The following is a 15,288-nucleotide window of genomic DNA, read 5'->3' as shown; positions in this document are numbered from 1 at the left end:
TAAAGTAATTCTCCTAAAATTCTCCAGTACTTCTTGCTGCTGTTCTTTTTCTTCCATGCTTCACATTCACATTCCTTAGGTATTTACAGCCGGTAAACAAGGATTAGCTCTGATTTGGGGCAGTTTAGGGGCACTTTTGCTGGATAAAGTCAGACGCAAACCAGCACATTGTAATTATTTTGTTGTACAATGCGGGGGGAGGGGAGAAGATCATTAATTAGCTGTAACAATTTAATCCCTGACAAATAACATTATCATCAAGATCACTGACGTTGGATAACTGCACATTTTATTTTTGTGGGATTTTTTTTTCAAGAATATGGAGAGTCGAGATATATTTTCTCACTTGTTTTATGGGGGGAGAAGAGGATCGCGTCCCCTTTGATCAGCACATGGAGTGGCCTTGCATGCATTAATTGGCCCTTCATTTGTGACTGGGAGGGGGGCAGTTATCTCTGTGACATCAAACCTTGCAGAAGCCTCTCTCTTAATCCAAAAATCCACATGAGGAGGGAGGGCGTGGATGGGTGGGCCAGGGAGGCATGAATGGGCTGGTGTCAGACTGCAGAAGACACAGATTGCCATCCCATCAGCTCTACAGACATTCCAAGCAAAGGATAATATATCCCGATGTTGTATTACTTTTACATCAGACCCCCATCACTAGGCTATTCATAGTCAACAGGGGTGCCTGGTAGCATGGCTTCAGTGGAACCCTGCTGTCACCAGAAGGAACACTAGGGGCAGATCTGCTGTAGAGGCACGGGACCGCCACATGGGTAGCTCTGGCCCACTCCCCTCCCTAGGTTTCAGAGCCTAAGATGCAACATCTACACAGCTATTTTTAGCACAGTAGCGCAAGCCCAAGTCTGTGGAGCTCGGTTGGGAGGCTCATTGCCGTGAGCTGTGTAGATGTACCTCTGTGATCCTCCAGAGCCATGCAAACCTAGCCCCCACCAATGGAACAATCTCTTACAGTTTTTCTCTCCATAATTCTCCTTTGGCATGACCAGTGGGGGAGATCCTGCTTGTCACTTTTAAATAAACAAAATGTTATGACACCATAAAGAAATTAACTAGACTGCATAATAAGTGGTTGCTAAACATGGTGGTTCTGGGTTAGAATGTGCATGCTTCTTTTTCCAGGGTAAACAAGCACTGTTCACAAACTTTGACCCTTCCTGTTTGCTTCCTCACTCTCTGGACTACTGGACTTATCTTGGCTCTCTTACTGTTCCACCTCTTCTTGAAAGTGTCATCTGGATAATTCTCAGAGAGCCTATAAGTGTTTCCTCTGAGCAGGTACACTTTGATCCCCCCAACCCTTCAAATATAATGTTTTTTAAACTGAATTATGGTTTAAAGTGATACTCACAAGACTATTTTATTTATAGCTTTAGATATTTAATTAATTATGACATTTCTTACCCTACCAAATTTTGTGCTTTACATTTTTGTCTTGAGTTTCTAGATAAATTTGAAATTAACATGAATTTTTGTTGATGTCCTTTAGGCATCAGAATGATCAAGTATTATTATTAAAATGTTTTGAAATTTAAAAAAATTGTTCGGGAGCTACAAATTGGGAAAAATACAAGAAAGAAACTGATAGTTAATTTCATTTGAGGGTATTTAACTCCACTTGAGTTTAATTTTGTATACTTTACCATCTCCAAAACGCCACTATCCATTTATTTATTTGTATTTAACTCATTCATTATAGAATTCCAGTTCAGCAAATGGCCAAATAAATACAGAGCCTTTCCTAGATACCAAGAGTATGAAATTTGGTTGATCTGAATACTGTGGTTACTACTAATAACTAGTTCCTAACAGTCAGGCTAAATGAATGTAGGAGAGGGATGAGCACACCACTTGGAACTGCCCTTTATATTTCTCAGGTTACTTGCAGCTGTAAAATTGACCTTCCAGCTGTATATTTGTAGACCAACAGTGACATCCAGTGGTTAGTGAGGTTAATATTCTTATGCAGTGAAGATGCTAAAGGGAATATGGGTTTCTACTATTAGGAATTGGTAACCAGTGCTGCTGTTGGTGGGTATCATTACTCCAGTTGGCACATTACAAACTTGTGGCTTATCACACCTCAGTATTTACCTGTTCTGTGTTATAGATAACTCACTCAGTAACATTAATTGTTCTGTGCCAGATAATGCCACTTCCAGCTTTGCCAATGAACAGCCTTGCTGAACCATCCTGTAGCTCAGACGAATTCCCTAACAGGACTATAATTAAGAGGAATAAGATTGTCCCACTGAGCGATGCTACTCAGTGTGATTAAGATTGGTAGAATGTGGCATGGCCCAGTAGCTGCTAAGTTTTAAATGGTGTGGTTTGACTGGTATCTCTTTGCTGGCGGATTCTAGAGGTGAAATCCTGGCCCCGCTGAAATCAGAAAGAAAACTCTCATTGACTTCAGTGGGCCAGGATCTCAACCTAGAAGCATTATCTCTCAAGAGAGTTCAAATACTCAAAAGAAGAGCTAGGAAGTTTAAAGGTCACGTGAAGAGTAGCCTTCTTTTTATGTGTAGCATTTTCTTTGAGTAGCATTTTACTAAGAATGAAAGAACCAGTTCAGAAGAAATAAGAACTGGCCTGAATCTTTGATCAAAATGCAAACCAGGTGTTTCAGTGGATAGGACACCTGTGAGGGAATCAAGAGACATTGAGCTCTGGGAGCAGCTGGCCTTGAACAAGTCACTTACCCACTCAGTGTTTCACCTTCCTCATCTGTAAAATAGGTATAATGCTTACTGGGCTTGGTAAAGCTCTTTAAGATGAAAGGTGCTATATGATGATTATTACTGCTGTCCAAAGTTTACATCCAGCCCTGAACTTCCCAAACCCAAATTTGCTTGGGCATAGTCTCTAGTTAAGATACTTTAAAAGTGCAATGTTGCATGGAACAGGGAACGTGTATACCATTTTTAGGGAATGAAGTATCAGTATCTGATGCAACACATTACTTCATTTCTTACTATGTATTATCTCAAATTCGATGTATCCTGTCCAGTGTGTGATATTTTATATGCTCTATAATTAAATACAAAAAATGGTTTGTTATTACATATTATTTGTTTCCAGTTGCGCCCACCGTGCCATGTGCTGTACAAACATAAAGGAAATCACAGTTCATGCCTTGACTGGTACTACTTTGCAATTTGCTTGTTAACTCTTCATTTTTATATTTTTTTCTTAGAAGCTTAAAATACAGTTTCTTCCTCTATTGATTTTATTCTTTTCCACTTGGGAAATATTTTAAAAATAAAGAAACAAATGTCAGTTTCAAGCTTCCAGTGATTTACCAAAAACATCATTATGGAAAAAATGCCTTAATTTTTTGAATAGTAACTTCAAAGGGAGAGTTGTTTTATTTTTTACTTTTTGTTAATTAATTGCTTAATGAAAATTAATTTATTCTCAGATACATTTTCTTAATTGAGCATGCCATGTTATTAGTTATTTAAATACTTTAATTTACATAGTGGTGCATGTTCTTAATTTTGGGTTTTGAAGTGTCCTGCCAATGAAACTGTGATTAAAGAAGTATGAGTCAGTAGTTTCTGTTTTTATTCTGTCGACTGAGACACTGACATACATCATAAGGCTGTGAGTTTGGAAATCTGGATGTATTATGCAAACTTTACTGATTTGCATAAGTAATACATAAGTATCACCACCCCATTTACATACTTTTCCCTCCCTTGCCATCCATCATTTCCATCTACTTCGGTTCAAGTTTTCCCTAGCTTTCCATCCCCACCTCCACCTCCTGGGCTAGCTTCCCTCTTGAATTCCTCCACTTCTCTTCCTTTCCCCTCCCAAGATCACCTTCTGCCCCTAACCCCACTTTGAGTTTCCCTGATGTAACCCCCTTTGATTCTCCCCTGTATCTGGAGCTTCCCCCACCCCCTAGAGTATGGTCTGTGCCCAGTCTGTGCCTAAAGCTGTGGGTAGAGTGACCCTTACTCTATATATCCCCTCCCAGTGCTGCTGTTCTAGCCATATTTCTAGGCTCACAGACAGGCAGCCTGATTCTAGGGAGCTCTGTGGTAAGGGTGCACCTGCAGCTGGATCTCTATGCTTAGAATCCAGACTGTAACTATGGAGAAGCAGCCTAGCATGCCTCTCTCTCTTTCCTACTTGGGAGCATGGAGCTCAGAAGCCTAAGAGGGGACAATAAGGCCTGGTCCACGCTAAAAAGTTAGATGGACATAGCTATGGCAGTCATGGGTATGGAAATAAAACCTTAGCTACGCCCTCCTACCCCACAGTGTAGACATATCTGTGTTGACAGAAGAATATTTCAGTCAACCTTGCTCCCATCATTTGAGGAGGTGGGGTTCCTATAGCAATGGAAAAATCTCTTTGTTTTGTGTAGGCTGTGTCTACGCTAAGAGATTATGCCAACATAGCTTTGAAAACATGGCTATGCTGGTATAGTCTCTGAAGTGTAGAAATACCCTAAGAATGGGACTCTCCTGGCCAGTCCTAAAGCCTTCTGGGCTCTGACTGTGGGCTTGATTCTCTACTCTCTTAGGGCTAAACTGTACTTCTGTGGCACAGCCCAAAGCAAAAGACAGTGACCTACTGAAATCAATGGGAGTACCTGAGGAGTAAGGTTCTACTCAGTGTGAGGAAGTGAGAGAATCTGGTCATCAGCTATTTTCTACCCTCTGCTGCCTCTCCCAGATAACTATCTTAATAACCACTTTATTTTTGATGCTTGTTTTCTGAAGGAAGTTTGTTCCCCCCCCCCCCCCGGGACAGTGACCCTGCCATAACATACTATATATCCACTATCAGAATCATGACTTTTGTGCTGCCCTACTAATGTTAACTAAATAAAGGAAATCAGTCTGAAGCAAGCTAGTGTATAAAACTAATAACTTTTCACAATAGGTCAGATTAGCAAGGTTCAGATCTGGAATCAAATCCAGATCTAAATGCCCTCACAGTTCATAATTATTTGTGCTGGGCATTCCAGTTTGCCTTATTGTTGAGATAAATCCAAATTGCGAAGTTTGGATAAAGATTTAAACATTTCCTAATTGTCAGTGTGTGTGAGAGAGAAAGTTTGGATCAGATATTTCAGTTTGGGCTCATCTCTAGTAATTATTATTTGCTTTGTATTGTGTGCCAGGTGGATGATGTAAAAATGGTAAGTAGAAAAGTGTTTTGTAGCACAGCATCCATCATTCTTCACTGATGGTGATATTTCTGCACCATGACGGCATACAATCAGATTTTGTTTGCTTGCTCATGTTGGCTCCCAGGCAATCTGTATGGGACAAAAAAATTAGTCGGAATTATGCTGGCCTTTGGACTGCAAAATGGAGTGCAGAAATCTTAAAAGAGAATTCTTTTTAGTCTTCAGGTTAGGAAAGATCAAGTGTGAATACCATGCTATACCCAGACAATGTCTGAAACAACACTCACAAAATGTAAATGAAAAATAAAAGCTAACAGGAATAAGGGCTGAAATGGCCAAATGGCCATTCCAGGTGTGCTCTAGAAAATACGATCCCCATACTTCTTGGTGAAATAAAGGTGACAAGTATGTTCATGTTTATTACTTAGAATTCTTCATTTAGCCTTAGCATGACAATTCTCTGCTGAACTCTATATACCTCTTTTCATCTGCAGCTAGCCAAATTCCGCAGCCTTCTGTGTACTGCTGAGGGAGAGGCAGCCTGCTGCATGCTGAGAAACTACCGGCCACCACAGCCTTTAAAGGGACGGGAAGTCAGAAGGAATTAAGGAGTAAAGCAAGAATCAGCCACTGCTGAGACCACTTAGGAGGCTGAATTAGTTTTTTAATAATAATATGCTTTGTGCCTAACGATAGGTATTATTTTATTATTCAGTTTCAATGCAGTCATTTCAGCAAGACAAAGGTGTCCTGACTTGTAGCACTTGGGCCGATTTTAACGGGTTTGAATGGGTTTTGCCCCAACTGGTACGTGTGCATTGTGGTGTTAGTGTTTGCAGCAGAGCTTTCTGAACAACTTCGTTTCAGACTGCGCACGTGAATACAATCATTTATATTGAGTCTGATCCTGCAAAGTGCTGAGCAACTCCTGCAAGGTAGTGGGCACCCGCAACTCCCTTTCATGTCAGTTGCAGTTGAGGCTACATAGCCCCCTAAAGGGCTAAGCCCATTTTTTTAACACCATAAATCTTTCTTTAGGGGCTAGACTGGCTTCTTCCTTTAATTTTCAAGGAGAACTTAGTATTTTAAAGCTGGTAGGATTCCATTACTGATCATAAGCAAAGGGATCCTGTTTAAGCTGGGACGCCATGATAGATTTACCAAAAAACATAGTATCCACTAATGACATTTAACCCATAAAGTATACAAATGTATTCACAGGCGTCGACTTCCTGCGGGGCCCAAGGGTGCTCAAGCCCCCTCTCTGCCCCAGACCCTGCTCCCGCCCCACCCCCACCTCACCCCTTCCCCGAAGCCCTGTCCTGCCTCTTCCCGCCCCCGCTCCACCTCTTCCCACTCAGTTCTGCCCCCTCCATTGACTGTGCCCCATCCCCGCTCTTCCCCGCTCCTCCAGCACCTCCTGCATGCTGTGGAACAGCTGATTGCGGCAGGAGGGAGGCGCTGGGAGGAAGGGCGAGGAGTTGATCAGTGGAACACCAGCAGATGGGAGGCACTGGGGGGAAGGGAGGGAGCTGGCTGCTGGTGGGTGCAGTGCACCCACTAATTATTTTCCATGGGTGTTGTGGCCCTGGAGCACTCATGGAGTTGGCCAATTTTCTTCTTTTGTTTTTAATGAACTAGCTGTAGCCCTCAAAATATGAAAATTATGACCCAAACTCTCCCTTCTGCTTCTGCAAGCAAAGGGAACTGAAATCTCAGTAGCTCTTTCCTCTCAATCTTTTTCCTTCAACACTTCTCCACTGGTCTTCTGCGGAGCTGGTGCCATGCCTTGTTTTGAGAACAGAGCTGGATGTTGATGGGAGTGGAGCAAAGGACCAGCCACTCTCTACAGCAACTTCCCTGTTGAGCCTGGGGATTTCTGCTCAAAAATCCAATCAGGATTTAATGCCACATGAAGTGGTAGTAACTCCCCCTGACTCTCTCCGGGGCTGTAACCGTGAAGCCAAGGGAGAATCAGCCAGTGGCCACACAACTCGTGCAGGAGTGGGAGGAAGTATCAGAGCAGCCACATGGAGGGAAAGCCACCCTTCCATGCAACTGAGTATTTCTTTCTCCAGGATGCCTAGGACTGTAGGTTTTGTAGGCTGCACCTCTTGCCTTCTCCATTGGTACGGTGACCCATCCTCCAGGAGGGAAAAATTGAGGGGATACCATACAAGCAAGGCCAACCTTGCAGAGATTCCCGAGTCCCTCATATTCTTCTATAAGTAAATAGATTGTTTAGCTTAGTTTAGATGATAGATAGATAGATAGATAGATAGATAAAGTAAGTCTTATTGTCCTCTCCTCCACTCCAGTAGAGTGCTTCTTCTCAGGGGGAGCTTAAGTTGCTTCTGTTACTGCAGATCCTCTCATTGCAATACAGTATTTTGAGCAGTGAGAAAAAGAAAACTGTCCATGGGAGAAGCAATAGAGGCAATGCAGCAACAGGAGCTGTGGACAAGAATGGCCAAATGTGAAACCTGCAGGCACTTTTTTTTCAGTCCCCGCTAACCAGGATAGGCAGGAGGACCCAGGTAGATATAAAAAAAGTGAGTGTGGTCTTGTTCAAATGACAAGTATGTGTGTAGAGTATAATTGCTGGAGCGTGTGTTTTTTCCCTTTCTTTTTTGACCTGATGTTGCATCTGGTCTGTTTCCCTGTCATGCGAGTAGCTGCAGAATGTCATGAATGAAGTTTACACATTGTGTAAAGGGCGCTAAAGAACTGATTTGCCTGAGGACAGGAATAATGAGGCTTCTGCTGTGTGTGTTCATATTAGAAATAAAAAAAGTTTTAGCTGTTTTTCCTGCATTGAAAATAAATAGTGGAGTCGATACAGTGGTTTGATATTTGTAAGGATTTTATCAAATAAAAACAGATGTTGTCAATGTGTCTTGTACTTTCCACTGAATAGACTGGAGTTTGCCGACAGCCTACAGATTTACCTAGATGCCCACAGCCAAGCTTGTGGTTCAGATGCAGCATTTGCTTTTCAGCTCTAGTTTGTGATGGATCTGAAGACAAAGTAGTTGAAACGAAGTCTGGAGTAGATATTGTTAACAGGATTTAAGTGAAATGTCTTGGGCAATCTTAGGTCATCCAATAGTTGGCACTCTTTATTTTAGTGCAATGCATCTAAACTATTGTGGTGCCCTATTAGTTGCTGAGACATACTGCAACTGAGCAGGCAGTGCTAAAACATAGACCTCCTCTGCCTCCTCTGCAGTGGCTTTGTTCGATATATTGATTGTGCTGGCCTCCTTCTGTGTTTGGGACTTGATACCAAGAAGTATGAAATGTGCAGTCAGCCGAAAGATGAAGGGCATTTGCTGAGAACTGGAGCTGTCAGGAATGACACGTAGCTGGATTGCTGGTTGTCACAAGACTTTTATTTTCAGAATTAAACCGACCCTTGGCTCCAGGACCTGAGTGAGGCTATGGAGCTTTATGATTCTCAGGGCAGTTCCAACACCAGCACAATTTAGAGCAGCCTCAAGACTGTTGTTACTTGTGCCTGGCTGCCCCAACCTCCAAGGAGTTGTTCCAGCAGCTGGAGATACTGGATCAAGAATGCAGTCCAGCCACCTTCCTTTTCCACCAGTCCTTCCCCTAACGTGCCTCCATGTTGGGGCCCGTGAGAGTGTTGATGTGGAGTTAGCTGGGCCAAAACTTCAGCAGTTACACTGAGGGAATCCCCAGAAGCTGATTAAACTGGCTTGAAAGCCCCTTTAACCTCTCTTTACCACACTGGTGGTGCATAGTGGGGGCCAGAATCTAGCCCACAGTTTTTATTTAACAGAATGGTAAAATAGCACTTGGAGCTCAACTGTGCCACTACTGCACCCTTTTGTGGGTTGCGTCCTATTACCCATCTTGCAGCCAGTCAGCTCTGCTGCCTGCTGATGTGGGGGCAGGGGAACTCCACTGCCTCCCAGCCCCTTTGGGGCACTGTACTCCTGCAGGGAAGGTAGGTGGGGGAGCAGTTCCTGGGCTCTGGGGAGCATAGGGTCTGCAGTTTGGCTTGGTACCTATGCAGGCTGCACAAAGTGGTGAAGACCCCTAGCACCTTCCCTTCCTCTGGCTCTGCAGCTGCAACAGTGCCAGGCAGAATCTGGCCTTTATATCTCATGTTTTTGTAGGGCCCTTGCTTTTCTGTAATGTGCGGAGGGCAGGGAGAGGGTCGAGTCACAATGTCTCTCTCTCCTTTTGTATGGACCATGCAGAATTCAAGTCCCTGAGCTCATGGGAATACAGGTTCTGCTTCCTTTTATTCTCTTGCGTGCACAGTGCCCCACTGAGCATGGGAGGGAGGCATGTCCACAGCTCCATGCACAATGCACCAGCCAGTAGAGCTGCCCAGCTGCGTAGGAACATATGGGAAAGTAAGCTGTAGCCTATTAGATGGCAGCTTCTTTGTGCCCAGGAGCATGCCCACTCCAGTAGAATGCTTCTCAGTACTCCTCCAGGGGCAATGCATCTTCCCAAAGCCCTTTAAGAGGCTCTGCCTAAACGGCCCAATCAAGCAGATCACTTTCTCTGGGTCAGATCCTGCAGCCTTTACCCACAGAGAAAGCAGGCATTAACCAATGGGATAATGTATGAAGGGCGTGGTGGATTCTCCATCATTGACAAGTTTTAAATCAAGAGTAGCTGTCTTTCTAATAGATCTGCTCTAGGAATTATTTTGGAGAAGTTCCGTGGCCTGTGCTGTAGAGAAGGATAGGCTAGATGATCAAAATGGTCCCTTCTGGCCTTGGAATCTGTGAATCTATGAAAAGTGCAGGATGAAGTTCTAAAATAGAGCCATAGTTTGGGAAAGGGGCAGAGGGATGAGCGGAGGCTGCTCTAGCTAAAGGCAGACTAGGCAGTTGCCCAGGGTGGCAGTGGCGGTGGCAAGGGATGATGCTGGCAGAACTGCCTGGAGGAGAGGGCAGCTACCAGCCAGGGCTCCAAGGAGCAGGAATCAGCCCCCACCTGCGGTGCTAGGGAAGCGCCCCTACTCCCCACCCCCATCACAGGTAAGTTCACTGCCATGGCCATGACTCAGCACTCAGCAACTCAGAGCTACTCCTAGTGGCACTGTGAGTGCTGCAGGGGCTTTGGCCACAAGTGCAGCAACCCACCCAGCTCCACGTCAGCCCTGGCTGCCACTTCAACTCCACTATGTCCAGGCTCTGAAGGTGCTACCACTGCGAATACTGCGAGTCCAATAGTGAAGAGTGCATTCAGAAAGGTGAAGGGGTTACAGAGGGTGCCAGGTGGGGGGTGCAGGCTGGAGGTATGGAATGTGGCGGTGTGGGCTGGGCTGTGGGTGAGGGGTGCACACTGAGAGTGCAGAGTGTGTGTGTGTGGACTAGTGGGAGGATACAGGTGGAGCTGGGGGTGTGGAGTGCGGGTGGCTGGGCGAGTGGTACAGGCTGGGAGGGATTGGGGATGTGGAATACAGGAAGCGAGGCTGGGGACTGGCAGTGGTGGGTGGGGGGGGGAAGGCGCGGCAAGGTGTGAGGCAGGGCCAGGCTGGAGTTTTAGGGGCCAAGGTGAGGAAACTCTGATTCTGTTCAGTGAAAAGGAACCCACTGCCCCCTGTGTGAGGGGGATCAGCAGTCCCAGCCCAGGTGGCTTCATGCGTGGCAGGGGTTCTGTGCTTTCCATTAACTGGGGCCCCACAGGCTGGGAGCTGCCTCCTGCCAGTGCCTGGGTGTTGGACTGTTCCTATACCATGGGGTCTGTCACCAGGGCCCAGCAATCTCTGCAGCCCAGTCCATCCCCCGACCTCCTCCTCCACATCTCCTTTCTCTGTCACTGTAAACAACACCACCATCTTGCCTGTAAATCAGGCCCATATCCTGAGCATCATCTTCAACTTGGACATCTCTCTGGATCCTCACCTCCAGGCTAGGTCTAAATCTTGTTGATTCTTTCTGAATAACACCTCTAAGATATAGCCTTCCTTATCCATCCACTCAGCTAAAACACTCATCCAAGCTCTGATCATCTTGCGTCTCTATTGTGGTATAATCCTTCTCTTTGGCCTTGACAAATGCAGTCGTGCCCCATTCATGTCCATTCACAATGCCACTACAAAGATCATGTTCTTAGCCATCACTTTGCCCTGCCTTTGTATGCTTCCATTGTCTTCCCCTTCTCCAGCTCATCAAACATAAGCTGCCCTTTCATGGCCTATCCCCACCCTGCCTATCATCTCTCATTTGCTCCAATTGGCTCCAATACCAGCCTCTGTTGTCTACTTGTTAATTTTCAATCAAGCACCTTTGTGCTTTCTCCCATGCTGCCCGCATGTGTGGGAGGAGCTCGCCATAAACATCCATGAAACTAACTCATTATCCCGCTTCAAAATGTTCCTCAAAACTCACCTTTGCTCTGATCCCTACAAAAAAAAATTGACAACAGTTGGGCTACTGGTGCACTGATACCACTGCTATCATGCTGGCCAATATTGTCTCATTGTTTCCTTGTAATTCTCTGCTTGTCTGTAGCCATCTGTTGTCTGTTTCCTTATACTTCGATTGTCTCTGCCCCCAAACATCTTACAATCTTTTTGTTCTGTGTTTGTACAGCACCTAGCACAGAGAAGTCCTGATTTATGACAGGGCTCCTAGGCACTGTGATGAGACAGATAAGCGATAGCCATCATCATCGGAACTGTGCTCACTAAAACCATAGTCTAGCAAGTAATTTTGGCTGAAAGCTTTGTTAGAACCCTATTACAAGACTGTGCTGTAAACTAATATGTGGTCTATATGATGGTTTGGAAAGCATGGCTCTCAGAAAAAAAATCCTTGTCCCTACTTGTAAGCAGGGTCTGAATGAGTTCTCCCCTGACAGCTAGCTGGGAGCGGGAGAGACTTCAGGAGCAAACTGTATTTACATGAAAGCACCTATTCTGCCAAAATATCCAGCAGATAGAGTGGTGTTGCTCAAAGTGATCAACTTTGGCTGGTGTTGGGTTACTAATCACTTTACTACTGAATGCAGGGGTAGTGAAATGTTGTTATCAATGTTGTTGTCTTTATTGTATGAATAAAGGGGAACAGAACTGTGCTTAGCCTGTCCCAAATGAGGGGGTCACCCTTAGCTGAGAGGACCTTGTTAAGCCAGGGGCTCGAAAGCCAGACCCCTGTGAAAGTAAGAGGGGTGGGGACTGATGTCCCAGCAAGGAGGTGTGGACTCTCCCTAAGGGTCCCCGGTCTGGTTTAACCTGTTCCTACCCACTGTTCAAAAATAGAGCTAAAGAGGCTTCATTAGGAGCCTTTTGTTATTTTAAGTACTCAATAAGAGCTGAAATAACTAGTGGTGGCGGCAGTGTTTCTGCCCAGCCTGCTGAGAGCTAAGAAAATCACTAAGAGACTGACCTACAGAGGTCACAGTGGAGGAGCAGGTGGCAGCAGAAGGTGACTGATGGGCAGCCGTGGGAGTGGCTGGCGCAAGTGGCGAGCCGTTGGCTGGCAGGAGTAGCCAGTGAAAGTGGTGAGCCGTTGGCTGGCAGGGTGGCCAGCCAGCAAGGAACAGTGTCTGGCGAGGCAGCCAGGCAGAGCATGTGCTCAGATGGAGGAGCAAGCCAGGTGCCTTCTTCCCTGGGTGGGATGTGAACTCACACAGATGCACCTCTGAACCCTGGGTCCTCACTGACCAAGGACAACCATTGTGTGTGGGATATGGTGAGGGAGCAGAGGGGGACACAGTAAAGGAACTTTTGGTTGTAGAACTCAAGACCAGGAGGCAGAAGACACTTCCCCACACTCTCTGGGGTGGGTGTCCTGCTCACACCTTTAGGTTTATGAATCCTGCTTGTGGCATTTCCCTTAATTAATGTCAGGTGACTTCTCTCCAGGGCTGGCTCTAGGCACCAGCAAAACAAGCAGGTGCTTGGGGCAGCACATTTCTAGGGGCAGCATTCCGGCGCCGACCATGCGGCCCCTAGAAATGTGCCCCAGCTCGCCTCCGCTCCGCCTCCGCCTGTTCCCCTGAGCACACCGCCGCTGCTCTGCTTCTCCCTGCTCCCTCCCAGGCTTGTTGCACGCAAAACAGCTGTTTCGTGCGTCAAGCCTGGGAGGGAGGAGAAGTCGAGTGGTGGCATGCCTGGGGGAGGAGGTGGGGCTGGGGATTTGGGGAAAAGGTTGGGAAGGGGTGGAGTTGGGGCAGAAAAAAAAGCAGGAGCCGCCAAAAATTTTTTTGCTTGGGGCGGCAAAAATCCTAGAGCCAGCCCTGCTTCTCTCCTTTCATTAAAAGTTTTTTTTCTACACTCGGGCTCTGTGCTTCGGAGTGGAGAAGTATTGCCTCTCAGAGGCGCCCAGGGATAGTGTGTAATTGTCCCAGTTTGGGGGTTTGAGCTGGTTCTATGTTGTATTGTTGAAAAGGAACCCCTAGATATTGAACCTGGACCTGGTTACTGCCGGCTCCACCTGGCAAAAGGGTTACATATTAATCAGGGGAACCCTGGTACCAACAATAGTTTAAATGCAGTTGTATCTAATATAATTCTAATCACAGTTTTGGCACAGTCTAACCATTCTAGGAAGATGGTGTGTGTTGTGAAAACCTTAAATGGCACCCATTTTGTTCTGTCCGGTTTCAGAGTAACAGCCATGTTAGTGTGTATTTGCAAAAAGAAAAGGAGTACTTGTGGCACCTTAGAGACTAACCAATTTATTTGAGCATAAGCTTTCGTGAGGATGAAGTGAGCTGTAGCTCACAAAAGCTTATGCTCAAATAAATTGGTTAGTCTCTAAGGTGCCACAAGTACTCCTTTTCTTTTTGTTCTGTCCAGCACTCTGAAATTTCATACATCAGTCATAATGTGCTGCTGGTGGCGTACGCCACCTGGCAGGACTGGAGAGGAAGCACTAAACTAGCTTCAGTTATTCCTCTCAGATGGAACCCAGAAAATTGTGGTGGGCCACCACTCCTCTACACCAAGAACCCTATCATGGGGAATCCTGCGGGGCTCAATCCTGGCTCCTCTCTTTTTTCAATATACATATGAGGCTTCTTGTTATCAAGAGGTTAGGAGATGCCATGGGCCCCAGTGCCACCAATATACTGATGACACCCAGTTTACATCTCCTTTTCAGCAGGCACAAATAACAGCAATTCCCAGATGCCAGAGTTCCGGCGATAGATAAGCATCTAGATGAAAAAGCTGCTGACTCAAATTTAATCCAGGTAAGACAGAAGAGACACTGATGAGAAGAGTGGCACTTTCCTACATCCCTGCATATGACCTCTTATCCTTGGCTCCTGGCTTCTGTATTATCTGAGAAGAGGTAACAGTGGAATGGGTGAGGTGGAAAGAAGGCGAGGGAGAAAGGGGAGTCAAGGTGTCAAATCCTTGTGAGGGAAGCAAATAGGATTTGGTGCAGGATTTTGACCCCTCATTGAACCTTGGCAAACAGGGCAGAAGGTGATTGTGATGAGAGAAGTGCAGGGAGGAAGTCAGATTAAAGGCCTACAGCTTCAATGTATCTGGTGGATGGATGAAGAGAGAGACAGTAGGTCAGGGTTAGTTATACTAGGGAAGGGATAAATGGTGGTTTTATTATCAATATGAATGTTTTGAATGTGTGATTGAAACAAGTGAGCTTTGGAAATGGTGAGAGTTGGGTGGAAATAAATTAAACATTTAGAAAAATGCAAGGGGAACATAAACATTATCACACAAAGAAACACTAAGTTAAAAGAACATGATTAAGGTTGCAAAATCAAGCACCTAAAAGTTAGGAAATGCCAGAATTAAGGCTGCACAGTCCCCTGGTGCATGTACATTATGATGACACAATCTTTAATGACATCAGCTCATATTGTGTTTTCCATAGGACTCCTTCCTCCCTCAGTTCACAGAATGGACTGTGCTAATTTAATGAGAAGCTATTCACTATTTTGTTTTATCCTCATTGTTTCATGTGTGGCCCTAGGCCGTGTTTCCTGTTCACTAGTCAAACCTTGCTCTGAAGAAAGAATTAATTTCAGCATGGGCTTTTCTATGACACTCATCACCGCAATATCTAATTCACCTTTGTAACACCCCTGTGAGATGAGGGAGTCGTGGTATCCTTGCTTTGCATATGGGAAACTGAGGCACAGACAGATTAAAG

The 15,288-nt window shown here is 45.3% G+C and overlaps 1 protein-coding gene across 3 annotated transcripts in view; it reads left to right on the top strand.

Annotated features, from left to right (window-relative positions):
- The window catches only part of LOC141982257 (carbonic anhydrase 13-like), a 33,968-nt gene extending 25,922 nt beyond the window's left edge, over nt 1-8,046 (top strand). For 2 of the 3 annotated variants that reach the window (XM_074944154.1, XM_074944153.1), the window contains 2 exons: nt 1,147-1,302; nt 5,668-8,046. In XM_074944154.1, the coding sequence (XP_074800255.1) occupies nt 1,147-1,302; nt 5,668-5,781 (270 nt within the window). In that variant the 3' untranslated portion in view covers nt 5,782-8,046. The remainder of the gene's footprint in view (nt 1-1,146; nt 1,303-5,667) is intronic. The other variant, XM_074944155.1, reaches the window with a different exon arrangement.
- Nucleotides 8,047-15,288: the final 7,242 nt, after the last annotated feature.

Source organism: Natator depressus, chromosome 2 (genome assembly GCF_965152275.1).
Source record: "Natator depressus isolate rNatDep1 chromosome 2, rNatDep2.hap1, whole genome shotgun sequence".
Lineage (NCBI taxonomy): Eukaryota > Metazoa > Chordata > Testudines > Cheloniidae > Natator > Natator depressus.
This window is presented reverse-complemented; position numbering and strand designations above follow the sequence as displayed.